At 40.6% G+C, this 13997-nt stretch overlaps 1 protein-coding gene across 1 annotated transcript; it reads left to right on the plus strand.

Moving 5' to 3' along the window:
- The first annotated feature begins 2387 nt into the window (after positions 1 to 2387).
- Positions 2388 to 13414, plus strand: LOC134482030 (basement membrane-specific heparan sulfate proteoglycan core protein-like). Its single transcript, XM_063274827.1, has 3 exons — positions 2388 to 2436; positions 2985 to 3338; positions 13068 to 13414. The coding sequence occupies exons 1-3, from the start codon at positions 2388 to 2390 to the stop codon at positions 13412 to 13414; spliced, it is 750 nt and encodes a 249-aa protein (XP_063130897.1).
- Positions 13415 to 13997: the final 583 nt, after the last annotated feature.

The raw sequence follows: 13997 nt of genomic DNA on the forward strand, positions 1-13997 counted from the left end.
TGGCCTTTCATTTTCTCTCTAGAGCTTCACAGATTATTGAAACCTTGTGATTCATTAGGCTTCATCCCCATTGTAACTCCACTTCCTTAAAATATATATTATCTGGGCTTCCCAGACAATAAATAATCCCTCAGGGTCAATAAGACTTTTGTGGGACTGGTTAGAAGTTATGTCAACATTCACGTAAGGATCCAGTCACCTCAGAGAGGTCACAGATAGCAGCCATCCTAACCCTTGTTCCTTGGTAGGCTACAGCCATGGAATCAGGTGAGGTTGGAAGGTGGCAGTTAGCACAGGCAGGGGGTACTTGAAAAACACATTCTAACTGATCTTGATAGATCTTTTTCCTAATCCCATTCTGGCTTAATCTTGACTTGAAAGTGTTTTTTTAATAAACATATGAGCTTGAGGACTACACATAGCAGTAATAGAAATTTTTTTTTTTGCTTCTTTTTTTCGGAGCTGGGGACCGAACCCAGGGCCTTGCGCTTCCTAGGCAAGCGCTCTACCACTGAGCTAAATCCCCAACCCTCAATAGAAATTTGTTTTAGGCAAGACCTACAATATAGGTTTATTTAAAAAAAACAAAATATAAATTATTGTCTGCTGCAAAGTCTTAAAATCAAAATTGAAATTAAATAAAAAACAAAATGAGAAAACGTTGTATCACTTGAGAAAGGCACCCTTCCATTGTGCTAGGTTCGCATTGACAGCCATCAAGCCTGAATACCATGTGGTCCACCCAGAAATCATATACATATGAATTGCATTATATACTCAGAGCTGGTGTTATCTATATATTGCAGACTCTATATGTAACAACAATCAAAGAAAAAACAGCAAGACAACATGAAATGGGGGAGGAGCTATGTAGAAGAGGTTGAACAGAGAAAGGGATATGTTTGGTTCTTAGGTTTTTTTTGTTGTTACTTTTTGTTTGTTACTTTGTTTTGATTTTAGAGATCTATAGATCTTGGGAGCAGGATGGTCAGCCCAGACAAACATTTAATTTAAGCTGTTTCTCGGTAGGTACTGATATGCTTCCTTATGACATTTTCAGACAGAGTCACTTAGTCCCACATTCCTCCATCTCTCTCCTTTTATGGTGACCTCCCCTCCCCTCCCCCCACCTCCCTTCATCTTCCCTGTGTCTCCATTACAATATCAAATTACCAAAGTCTGAACCAACACTGCTGCTCTGTTGATTGATCCAAACTGATATTTACTTTCCTGGACGTGGAGCCTCAGAGTCCTGCAGGACAGTTGTTTCCTGACTGGTTTCTATGTGGTCCTAGTTCAGCCCTGGCAGAGATGTTCCCCTAGTACATATGGTTTGATGATGTGTTAGAAATGGAGAGTGAGATAAAGTGAAAGGGTTGGGGAAGAAGAGAGAGAAGAAAGAAAAGGGAGAGATAGAGAAGGCTAAGTGTCAGAAAGTGGGAGGGTGAGAGAAACCTCATCAAGAACTTTCACAGATCAATTTCTCTCAACAGGACTTAATCAGGAAAAGAGAATAATTAGAGAAATGAACAAGTTCTCTAGTTTTTATTTACAGTTTAGGTGTTGCATTCACCCCCGTCTCCTGTACCAACTCAAGTAAAATCCTGTTCACACACAAACTTGGTCCTGGCTCCAAACAGAATGAAGAATTCCAGGACTTTCTAGATTCCACTGAAATATATCCTAGTGTGTTCCACAGTATATACACAATGAGAATTTTTTTCATTTTGTTTATTTTTGTTTGTTTTTATTTTGCTTTTGGCCGGGGGAGTGGGGAGGCTACAAGGGAGGAAGATGGATACGAAGTGCCCTGGATATGAATGGAATTGGTTTACATGATGTGAAATGTACAGAATGAATAATAATGAAAAACTCAGAAACAAAAACTAAACTTAAAAATGGATTTAATGAAGATGCCCGAGGTGATAAGAGTTAGAGTTATGCTGTCCAAATAACAACAACAACAACAAAAACAAAAACAACAAAAACAAAAACCAAACTCATTCAGCTTTCCATTGCAGACTTTTCACTTTTTAGTGCAGGTGACTACTTATGAGTGAAACCTGCTATTACAGAGAAAGAGGACAACATCTGCTAAGTGTAAACACACAAGCTCACCTATCCCCGTCCCCCCTCCCCCAGTCCTAACTTTCATGAGTCCACAAGATGGCAGTGTTTTCTTTGGGATCTTGAGCAAAGATCTCAAGAGGGAGAGAAGTGGGGGATGGGGTGGAGTGGGGAGAAGAAGAGTACAGGAAGAGGAGGAGGGAGCAAAGAAAGGGCTGGCAGAAAGGCTTGGTGCTTCTGAGGTCACGAAAAGATCCCTTTTCTAGTTGCCAACTTAGAGTTGAGTATTTCAGTCCCCAGTGAAGAGGGAGGAGGCAAGAATGAAATCCTTGAGTGTTTCACTGGTGGTCCTGTGGCTCCAGCTAAATGGTAAGTTTGGAAATTCCTTTGGGAGCCAGGTGTGAGATGTAAAGTTCTTTCCTGCTCCAGGCAAATGGTAGAAATTCATGTCTGGGACCGGACTTCTGAACTAAGCAAAGCTAGAGCCCTGCCCTGAGCAGATTCCTGAGAAGGGCTTGACCTTTTCAAAGAACTTGTCCCCAGAAGACTGTTGCCTCCTTGATTAAGGAGAATATCTTGCAGTTTAGAGATTCACTTTATGTCCTTGGGCACTTCCCAGTACTCCCCCGCCCTAAGCTTCAGTTCCTGCTTCAATTCCTGCTTCAGAGCTTTAAATGCTGTACATTCCTCTCAATAAACAGACCTTAACAAAGACACTGCTTGGTCTCGCTCCTCTTTCTCACCCTTTCTCCCTCAGGTATGGGTCCCTCTCAACCCCCACAAATAACTGGGTCCCCGCTGGCGGGGGCAAACTCAGGTATTTTAAATCTCCAATTAGGAAGTGAGAAGCCCATGGAAAAGTGTTAGAATCCATATGCATCTAGTCTTGATTGTGTGACCTTTGTCTTTCTGCACAGGGGTGAGCAGCCAGCAGAAGGTGCAGCAGAGCCCAGAATCTCTCACTGTTCCAGAGGGAGCCAGGACCTCTCTCAACTGCACTTTCAGTGATAGTACTTCTCGGTATTTCGCATGGTACAGACAAGATCCTGGGAAAGAACCCAAGGAGCTAAGGTCCATCATCTCCACTGGTGAAAAGGAAGAAGGCAGATTCACAATTCAGCTCAATAAAGCCAGCCTACATGTTTTCCTGCACATCAGAGACTCCCAGCCTGGTGACTCTGCTCTCTACTTGTGTGCAGTGAGCACACAGTGCTCCCCAGGCACCTGCAGCCTGCATACAAACCTACTGTGCAGTACAAGCCCTGACATAGGTCACAGACCACACAGCAGAGACGTCCTGTTTCCATTCTATTCTATATGCTGTGGGACTTATAAGCAGGAATAGAGAGACCTTGATTGTCCTGGAACATATTTTAACATTAAGAAAAAAAGTAATCCTGATAGAAAAGGCACATTACTAGTTTGGGTAAATATTTTCCACTTTTTTCTTCTTACATGTGGATGGTTATAAAATAATGCACACACTACTAATGAGCATATGTTGTTGAGCTGGAAGACAAAACACATGGCCATAAGGCTGACCACATACCATGCCATAAATACAACCATAAACTCCACAGCCCTGTGCTTTTAAAAATCTTTCAATAAAAATAATTGTTTTCTAATTTTTGAAAGCTAGCTTTCGGGTTGGGGATTTAGCTCAGTGGTAGAGTGCTTGCCTAGCAAGCGCAAGGCCCGGGGTTCAGTCCCCAGCTCCGAAAAAAAGAAAAAAAGAAAAAAAAGAAAGCTAGCTTACAATGTAGCAGGTTTCTCTATGGCGGTTTCATACACATTTACTTTTGGTTGACCCATTCCCAAGCTTATCCCTTCTACCATTTCCTCGTTCCCCATTCTACCTTGTGCTCCATTACCTCCCTAGTCGTCTCCCTGAGTGCCCCTTTCACTTTATGTGCAGCTTTCTACACACAGTCATAGTCACATGAGTACATAGAGATAAAAATTAGAAACTAAGATTCATATACACTTTTCTATATGAGGACAGAATAATTCATTACAGTATTTTCATAGGAATTCTATAATTTTATTTTTCTCCATTGCTTACTTACACACACATACACATACAACATAAACACACACACACACATACACACACATACACACACACACACACACACACACACACATATATATATATACATATCCACCAAATTTTCACTATTCATTCTTTTATTGATAAATATCTAAGAAGCCTTCATTCCATAGCAATTTTGAACAGAGTGGAAATAAGCAGAGTTGAGCATGTATCTCTTTAGTGAGGTGCAACAATGTCCTTCAGATATATTTATCCAGAAATTACATAGATGGAACCTGTAAGTCTTCCTCTTTTAGCTTCATGAGAATACTTCCCACTGATTTCCAAAGTTGTTACATCAGTTTAATGTTTCCATCAATTTCTCCAGACTCTAGTTTTCCCTCTCTATATTCCTCCTAGTTGACCCACCCTCTCCTCCTCCTCAGACACACTTGTCCATTTCCCTTGAGAAAAGAGTTGGCCTTCCAGGGACAGCAACCAAACACAGAATGGTAAGTTACAAAAGAACCAGGCAGAAACCTCCATATCAGATCTCGAAAAGACAACCCAATAGGAGGCAAAGAATCTAATGGGCAGTCAAAAGGGACAGTGACACCCACACTTCCACTGTTAGGTATCCCACAAAAACACCAAGCTAAGAATCCTAATATATTTGTGGAAGACCAAGAACAGACACATGCAAGCTCCATGATTATTGCTTCAGTCCCTGTGAGCCCCTCAGAGCCCTGGTTAGTTGGTTCTGTGAGCCATTTTTTCCTGGTGCCTTCAATTACTTTGGCTCTACCACTCTTCCTCCCCTACTGGGCTCAGACATTGGCTCCAATGTGAGGAACCCAGTGGAGAGCTCCAGTGTGAGTCATCCCTCAGACTAATGTTTGCCTGTGAATCTCTGCATCTCCTCACATCAATTACTGAAGAACTCCTCTCTCATGATGACTGGGCTTCTTGGTTTCAGAAGATGTCTGGTTTAAGGTTTGTATCTTTCTTTACTAGAAATCCTCACAAGGGTCACCTTAGTAGAATCTGGGATTTTCTACTACACTAGATTTTTACATTGTCCCTGAAATGCACTCCAGTTCCAGTTATCTCCTACCATACTCTCTCCTTCCCCCCCAACACATGATGGCTCCTGTTCTCATCCTACCTCACCCTCAGTATAACCACTAGATATGTTCTATTTCCTCCTCCCAGGAAGACACATGAATCCATCTTAGTGCCCTCCTTTTTCCTTATCTTTTCTGGGTCTGTGACTTGTCTCATGATTATCCTTTTTAGCTAATCTATTTTTATACATGAGTACATACCGTGTTTGTCTTTCTGGATCTTGGTTACCTCATTTAAGATGATTTTTGCTTCTGGTTCAATTCCTTTGCCTGAAATTTTTATGTTTTCATTTTCTTTTACAGAGGAGTAGTAACCCACTGTGTAAATGAACCACATTTTCTTGATCAAATCTTTGATTGAGGGACAACTAATTTGTTTCCAGTTTCTGGCCATTGTGAATAAAGCTTCTAAGAACATAGTGGAACAAGTGCCCTTGTGGCAGGATAGAACATCCTTTGGATATTCCGGTGGTATAGTTGTGTCTTAAGGCAGATGGATTTCCAATTTCCTGAGAAACAATCATATTGATTTCCATAGTGGTTGTGTAAGTTTGCACTCCCGCCAGCCATGGAGGAGTGTTCCCCTTGCTCCATGTCCTTGGCAGCATGAGGTGACATGTTTTTGAGTCATTCTGATAGGTTTAAGATAGAATCTCAGAGTCTTTTTCATTTGTATCTCCCTTATAGCTAAGGATGTTGAATATTTAAGTGTTTCTTGACCGTTTAAGATTCCACTATAGAGAATTCTCTGTTTCTATCTGAATCTCATTTTTAAATTGTATTATTTTGTTTGTTGATGCCTACTTTGAGTTCTCTATGCATTTTAGATATTAGCCCTCTGTAAGATGTAAAGTGTGTAAGAATCTTTTCTCATTCTTCAGGCTCCACTTCTGTCCTTCTTAAGGTTTCCTTTGATTTACACCAAGTCCCATTTAATAATTGTTGATCTTAGTGTCTGCACTATTGGGGGGTCTGTTCAGAAGTTATCTCCTAGGCTAACGAACTCACACGTATTCCCCCTATCTCTTCTATGAGAGGGTGTATCTGGTTTTATGTTTATATCTTTGATGCACTTGAAATTGACTTTTGTATAGGGTGATAAGTCTAGAACTACTTGGATTCTTCCACAGACCAACATCCAGTTAGACAGCACCGTTTGTTGAAAATTCTTTCTTTTTTTTAAATTGTATATTTCTGGCTTCTTTGTACAAAACAAGGAGTCCATATGTGTGTAGATTTATTTCTGTGTCTATGATTCCATTGCACTGATCAATGTATCTGTTTTTATATCAAAACCATGTGAGTTTTATTACTATAGATTTGTAGTTCACTTGAACCAGGAATTGTGATACATCTGGAAGCTCTTTTATTGTATAGGATTGTTTTGACTGTCCTGTGTATTTTCTTTTTCAATTTTGAACCTTATATGATTTTTTTCAAGGTCAGTAAAGAATTGTATGGAAATTTGATGGGTATTGCCTTAAATCTGTTAGATTGGATGCATCTTTTGGTAAGATGGATATTTTTATTATGTTTTTCCTATTGGTCCATGAACAGTGGAGATCTTTCTATCTCCTGATATCCTCTTAATTTCTTTCTTCAATAACTTGAAGCTTTTATCATACAGGTCTTCACCTGATTCTGAGAGTGAAGGGGAAGAATCTTTCATTATTATATCTGTCCTAGTTTGATTTCTGTTCTGCTATGATAAATGATAAGGACAAAAATCAAACTAGAGGAGTATGCCCCCACTCAGAACATATACTGCCATGTAATTTCTCATACATGGATCCTAGGTTCTATCTTTAGATTTTTCTGTTTAAAGTGACGTTGCTGCATAGGAGTGTATAATGGGCCACTGGAAGAAAAAAACATCTTAATGGAAGGTGAACAGTATTGCATGTACACAAGGCAATAGATATCAATTCATGAAACCTTAGGATTGTAAATGATATTTACAAAGCTAGGTGTGTAATTCCTTCATGTGAGTTGTTGCTCAGGGAGGTCCCACAGGTCTCCACAGCAACAGACAGTATTGTCATTCCTCTTTGCTATGTAACATAATTGATGGGATCCTACTGCTGAAGAGATCACATATTTCATATATAATGTAAGATATTTCCTTCTAGGTAGAAGGCTGCTAGGGGAGATATATCATCATTGGAACTCTGGCTGTGTATCCTTCTATGTGTTAAATGATCAACCTGCCAACAAGATGTGCCCACTAATTTAGTAGTGACATGGCTGTTTTAAGGAGCAACCAACTATTTCTCATTAGATTTGAGACCTGTTCTTTGGGGAAAGGCATGCACATGGCATGTAAGTCTGTACTAAAGTATATGTCTATGAAATAAAAAGGAAAGAAAATGTTATTTTAATAGGTAGGGTGTAATATGGGAACCCAGTGTTAATCTCATGTTATGAAAGAATTATCAAACTTGTGCATTGGGAAAGTTCAGATGGATTCACCATTTATTACTTGAATGTTAGGAAACAAAGGTTTTGTTCAAAGGCTGGCATTTATAGATTACATTCATAACTAAAAAAAGAACGAAAAATAGGAAACAGCTGTGACAAAAGTGAGAAAGAACAGCTTTGTGAGAAGACAAATTCTGATAAGGAGAAAAAACCTACTAAGACCAAAGGAAGGCTAGAAGGAGCTTCCATAGAAATATATTAGACCTGAAAGCCAGACTCATGAATGGAAGCATTGACACTTGAAAAACAGAGACTTTTTTTTAATCTTTATTAACTTGACTATTTCTTATTTACATTTCGATTTTTATTCCCCTTCCAGGTTTCCAGGCCAACATCCCTTAACCCCTCCTCCTCCTCTTCTATATGGGCTTCCCCTCCCCATCCTCCCCCCATTACCACCCTCCCTCCAACAATCACGTTCACTGTGGGTTCAGTCTTAGCAGGACCCAGGACTTCCCCTTCCACTGGTGCTCTTACTAGGCTATTCATTGCTACCTATGAGGTTAGAGTCCAGGGTCAGTCTATGAATAGTCTTTGGGTAGTGGCTTAGTCCCTGGAAGCTCTGGTTGGTTGGCATTGTTGTTCATATGGGGTCTTGAGCCCCTTCAAGTTCTTCCAGTCCTTTTTCTGATTCCTTCAACGAGGGTCCCGTTCTCAGTTCAGTGGTTTGCTGCTGGCATTCACCTATGAATTTGCTGTATTCTGGGTGTGTCTCTCAGGAGAGATCTACATCCGGTTCCTGTCGGCCTGCACTTCTTTGTTTCATCCATCTTCTCTAGTTTGGTGGCTGTATATGTATGGGCCACATGTGGGGCAGGCTCTGAATGGGTGTTCCTTCTGCCTCTATTCTAAAATTTGCCTCCCTATTCCCTGCCAAGGGTATTCTTGTTCCCCTTTTAAACAAGGAGCATTCACATTTTGGTCAGCCTTCTTGAGTTTCATGTGTTCTGTGCTTCTAAGGCAATTCAAGCATTTGGACTAATAGCCACTTATCAAAGAGTGCATACCATGTGTGGTTTTCTGTGATTGGGATACCATCACTCAGGATGATATTTTCCAGTTTCATCCATTTGCCTATGAATTTCATAAGGTCATTGTTTTTGATAGCTGAGTAATATTCCATTGTGTAGATGTACCACATTTTCTGTATCCATTCCTCTGTTGAAGGGCATCTGGGTTCTTTCCAGCTTCTGGCTATTATAAATAAGGCTGCTATGAACATAGTGGAGCACGTGTCTTTGTTATATGTTGGGGCATCTTTTGGGTATATGCCCAAGAGAGGTATAGCTGGGTCCTCAGGTAGTTCAATGTCCAATTTTCTGAGGAACCTCCATACTGATTTCCAGAATGGTTGTACCAGTCTGCAATCCCACCAACAATGGAGGAGTGTTCCTCTTTCTCCACATCCTCGCCAGCATTTGCTGTCACCTGGGTTGTTTATACCTTTTGTTTGTAAACCTTGAGTTCTGTGGATTGTATCCTAGGTATTCTGTGTTTTTTTCTTGTTGCTGTTGTTCTTGTTTTGTTTCTTTTTTTGTTTTTTTTTTTTTTGGCTAATATCTACTTATTACTGAGTACGTTTCATGCATATCATTTTGGGTCTGAGTTACCTCACTCAGGATGGCATTTTCTAGTTCCGTACATTTGCCTGCAAAACGCATGATGTCCTCATTCTTAATAGCTAAATAGTGTTCTTTTGTATAAATGAACCACATTTTCTGTATCTGTTCTTCTGTTGTGTGACATCTGGGTTGTTTCCAGCTTCTGGCTGTCACAGATAATGCCCTATGAGCATAGTGGAACATGTACCCCTGTGGTGCGGTATCTTTTAGGTACATGCACAAGAATGGTATAGCTAGGTCTTCAGGTAGATATATTTGCAGTTTTCTGAGGAACCTCCAGATTGATTTCCAGAGTGGTTGTAACAGTTTGCCATCCCACCAGCAATGGAGGAGTGTTCCTCTTTCTCCACATCTTTGCCAACATGTGTTGTCACCTGAGTTTTTATAACTTAGCCATTCTGATTGGTGTAAGGTGGAATCTGAGGGTTGTTTGGATTTGCATTTTTTTGATGACTAAGACATTGAGCATTTCTTCATGGAGTTGTGACCTTGTATCATCTTTAAACTCTTTGGTTTATTTAGTGAATTTTGTGATGGTTCTTTTAAGTTCTATGGTATGAGGTTCATAGAGGTAGTTCTGGTTTTGGTGGATGTGGAACATACTGTCTTGATCTTTAATATTTTTATGGGCTTTTTTGTCATTAAAGCTGGGCATATAGACTTCTTTAATTGGCTGTTTATATTGTGATGATAGACTAGGCTGAGCTGGTACGCAGGATCTACCACTTTGACGAAACCGAGAGGTTGGCCAATACACAAGTAGGACTCAGTAGTCTAAGGTTGGTCCCTGGTAGTGGGTATGGGTAAGTTTCTAGGTGCATGCAAGAAATGTTAGGCATATTTGGCAGGCTGTATAAAGATTGGATTGACTCTTGAGCTTAGATATTAAGAATAAGAATTTTCTAAAGACGTTTCCCCTCCATGGCCCCAATGAACAAGCTCATAAGTTCTCCAGTTTCTGCTTGCGGTGAGGATCAAAGATTTCTTATCTTCAATTGTCTTTGCAGAGTGTCAGATTGTACATCTCTGAATCTTATCCAGACTTTTATTTCTCTTTGCTGAAAGCCCAACCTAGGGAAGTCTCCTCTCCTCTCTCACATTTTCAACACCACTGTTAGGATCCTTACTTTCTTTTTTTTTTTTTTTTCTTTCCTTTTTTTTCGGAGCTGGGGACCGAACCCAGGGCCTTGTGCTTGCTAGGCAAGCGCTCTACCACTGAGCCAAATCCCCAACCCCTGGATCCTTACTTTCTTTCAGAAGTTTAAACTTTTGAGGTTTCATCTGGCTCTGTTGTTTACTTTACAACTCCCATTCTTTTGCATATCCCTCCTCTCACCTGGCAGCCACACCCTTGGTGCTTTGTTTCAGGTTCTCTGTGGTGCAGGAAGTGCTGTGTGTGCTGGGCATTCTCCAGCTCTTCAGGGGAAACTGTTTATCTAATTACATACATTTTATTACAAGTCTCTCACAGGGAGGTGTGTATTTTACAAAGACTGTTCTTCAAGTGTAGTTCCATGCTTCTTTTAGCCACTTCCTAAGCCCATGCCTTGTTGTTTTTATTCTTCTCATTATTACAGAGATTTTGAGACATGTCTCCCCTTATGTCACAGGCAGGACTTAAACTCACACCCTCTTGAGCCTGAATCCCCTCTGGAATGTTAAGCATGTGCCATTCTGATTATCCCAGCCTCAGGGTTGATGTTTAGTGAGAAATGAACACTGTTATTATTGTCATGGATAATGTACTCTTGAAGAAAACTGTTTCAGTATGAACATCTTTCCCTCATCTGTTCCCTTTGTACTTGTAGATATTGAACGTCTGGTCAAACTGTATTTTGTGGATGCTTAGCTTTTCATGCACCAGCTTCGGCAAGATCTCAAAGCCAAACATAGGACAGCTTAGGAGGCATAGAAGTCCTAGTGCTCACTGATATCTCCTGGGAATCCTGGAATGTGAAATACACATGGTTGTTCCTACAAAGGAATGAATGTAAAATCTGTTATTTGTCTGGAAGTCTGGGAGGAGAAGTGGTTAATAGCCTGGTGATCTTTACACTATCTGTGTAGCCAGAGACCACAGCAATCCGCTCCCCAAGTCCGTACTTTATTATAAGCTGGTTTTCTCAGTCATTCACTGAATGCATCATTATAGAAGGTGTACCAGGTACTTTACCAAAAGTTTCAATGTTGTCATATCTGATCTTTATTTAGCTTACTTTGTGCCTCAGTGAGAGTTATATATGTCTTATTGTGTATGCAGGATTGAGTTTATTACCACCAGTAAATCTTTAATCAAATTGTCCTGCGGTTAAATATGCCTAAGAAAAAAATCAACTCAATGGCATCTTACCAAAGTGAGGAACCAACACCTGCTACTAGTTGTTTTGATATAAACTGCCTGCTTGCATCTACAATCTTTACTCTCCTGGATGTGGAGGCCTCAGAGTCCTGCAGGTCAGTTGTTTGTTGACTTGTTTCTATGTGGACCCAGTTCAGCTCTGGCACAGATATTCCCCTGGTATGTATTGGTTTGATGACTATGTTAGATATGGAGATTGAGATAAAGTGAAAGGGTTAGGGCAAAAGAGAAAAGGAAGAAAGGGGAGAGGCGGAGAGGGGCGGGGGTCAGAAAGGAGAGTGAGAGAAACCAGATCTAGGACATTCAAAGATCAACTTTACTCAACAAGACTTTATTCAAGAAAAGATAATAAAAAATTACACAAATGAACAAATTGCCTAGGTTTTATTTAGAGTTCAGGTACTCAACATCTATCCTGCTCCAACCCAAGTAAAATTGTTTACACACAAGTGTGCTCTTGGCTCCAAATGGAATGAAGAATTCCAGGTCTTTCTAGGCTCTGGTCTAGAAAAAACAGTCTGTCCAGCCATTTGTAAGCGTTGAAGGTGTATTTGAATGGGAGTGACAAGAGTTAGAATTGTGCTGTAGATAAGGCCCTCCCTTAGGTTTCTATGGCTGACATTTCGTAGTGATTTTTTCAGAGCAGTTGGCTGACTGCCTGTGTGCTATACTTATTATTACAGAGAAAGGAGACATCTGCTAAGTGTGTACACACAAGCTCACCTCACTCCCAATCCTGATCTGGGCAAATGTCTCTTCAATACTCCAGCTGAACTATCAAGGAATTTTACTTGTTAGTAGTTACATTAGAAGAATTTACAGTTTGACTCTTTCTTTGGTAACTATCATGAGCCCACAAGGTGGCAGTGTTTTATAGGGATCCTGAGTAAATTCTCAAGTGGGAGAGAAGGGTGAAAGGGTTGGGCAGGAAGAGGAGGGAGGGGTAGAGAGGGCTGGAGGAAAGGCTTGGTGCTGTTTAGGTGGTGAAGACTCAATTTTCTGATTGCTAGCAAAGCTGCTTTTCATGGTTCCTAAAGTAGGAGGTGTGGAAACTTGTATGTGATTATATGAATTCAGGGTTGAGAATCTAAAATCCTCAGTGAAGAGAGAAGAGGAGAGAATGAAATCCTTGAGTGTTTCACTAGTGGTCCTGTGGCTCCAATTAAACTGTGAGTTTGGGAATTTCTTTGGGATACAGGTGTGATATGTAAAGTTGTTGCTTATTTCAGGCTAATGGTAGAAACACAGATGCTCTTAATCTCTAGTTAGATGGCAGAAACACAGATGTTCTTAATCTCTAGTTAGGAGTCAGAGACCCATGGAAATGGAATGTTAGCATCAATATGTATCTAGTCTGAATGTGTGACCTTTGTCTTTCTTCACAGGGGTGAGCAGCCAGGAGAAGGTGCAGCAGAGCCCAGAATCCCTCATTGTCCCAGAGGGATCCATAGCTTCTCTCAACTGCACTTATAGTGATCCTAATTTTCTGTACTTCTGGTGGTACAGACAGCATTCTGGGGAAGGCCCCAAAGCTCTGATGTCCATCTTCTCTAATGGTGAAAAGAAAGAAGGCAGATTCACAGCTCAGTTCAGCAAAGCCAGCCTGCATGTTTCCCTGCACATTAGAGACTCCAAACCCAGTGACTCTGCTCTCTACTTCTGTGCAGCGAGTGAGCGCACAGTGTTCTCCAGGCACCTGCAGCCCGCACCCAAACCTACCTTGCCTTGCTAAGATCTAACAGAGAGCACAGACCACACAGAGAAGAAACTCTATTTCTATTCTGCATATGTGCAAGTGTTATAAAGAGGAGTTGATTGGTAAAATAGTTGAACAACTTAAAAATAAGTGATCATTAAGGGAAAGGCAAATTACTGGTTTTGTTGAATATTTTCCACTTTTCTCTTCTCACATGCTGATGGTTATGGAACAATTATACCCTCTTAATGTGTATGTCTTGTTGAGGTGCAAGACGAGCACATGGCCACAAGACTCACCCCATATCATTCCATAAGGACAACTGTCAACTCTACAGCAGTCAGCCTTCATTGACTTTTAAAATATTTTAATAATAATTGTTTACTAATTTGTAAAAAGCAGCTTACAAAGTAGCAGTTTTCCCTATGGCAGCTCCAGACATATTTACTTTCGGTCAACCTGTCCTGAAGCTTTTCTCTCCCATTACCTCCCTCTTTCTTCATCCCCACCTACGCCTCCTTGTGTCTGGTGTCTCCTCTTCCACTTCTGTATCTCGTGTTCTATTCCCTTCCCATTCTTCTTCCTATGCTTCCCTTTCCCTCTCATTGGGACTTTTCTA

The sequence above is a fragment of the Rattus norvegicus genome, chromosome 15 (genome assembly GCF_036323735.1).
Source record: "Rattus norvegicus strain BN/NHsdMcwi chromosome 15, GRCr8, whole genome shotgun sequence".
NCBI classification, from domain to species: domain Eukaryota; kingdom Metazoa; phylum Chordata; class Mammalia; order Rodentia; family Muridae; genus Rattus; species Rattus norvegicus.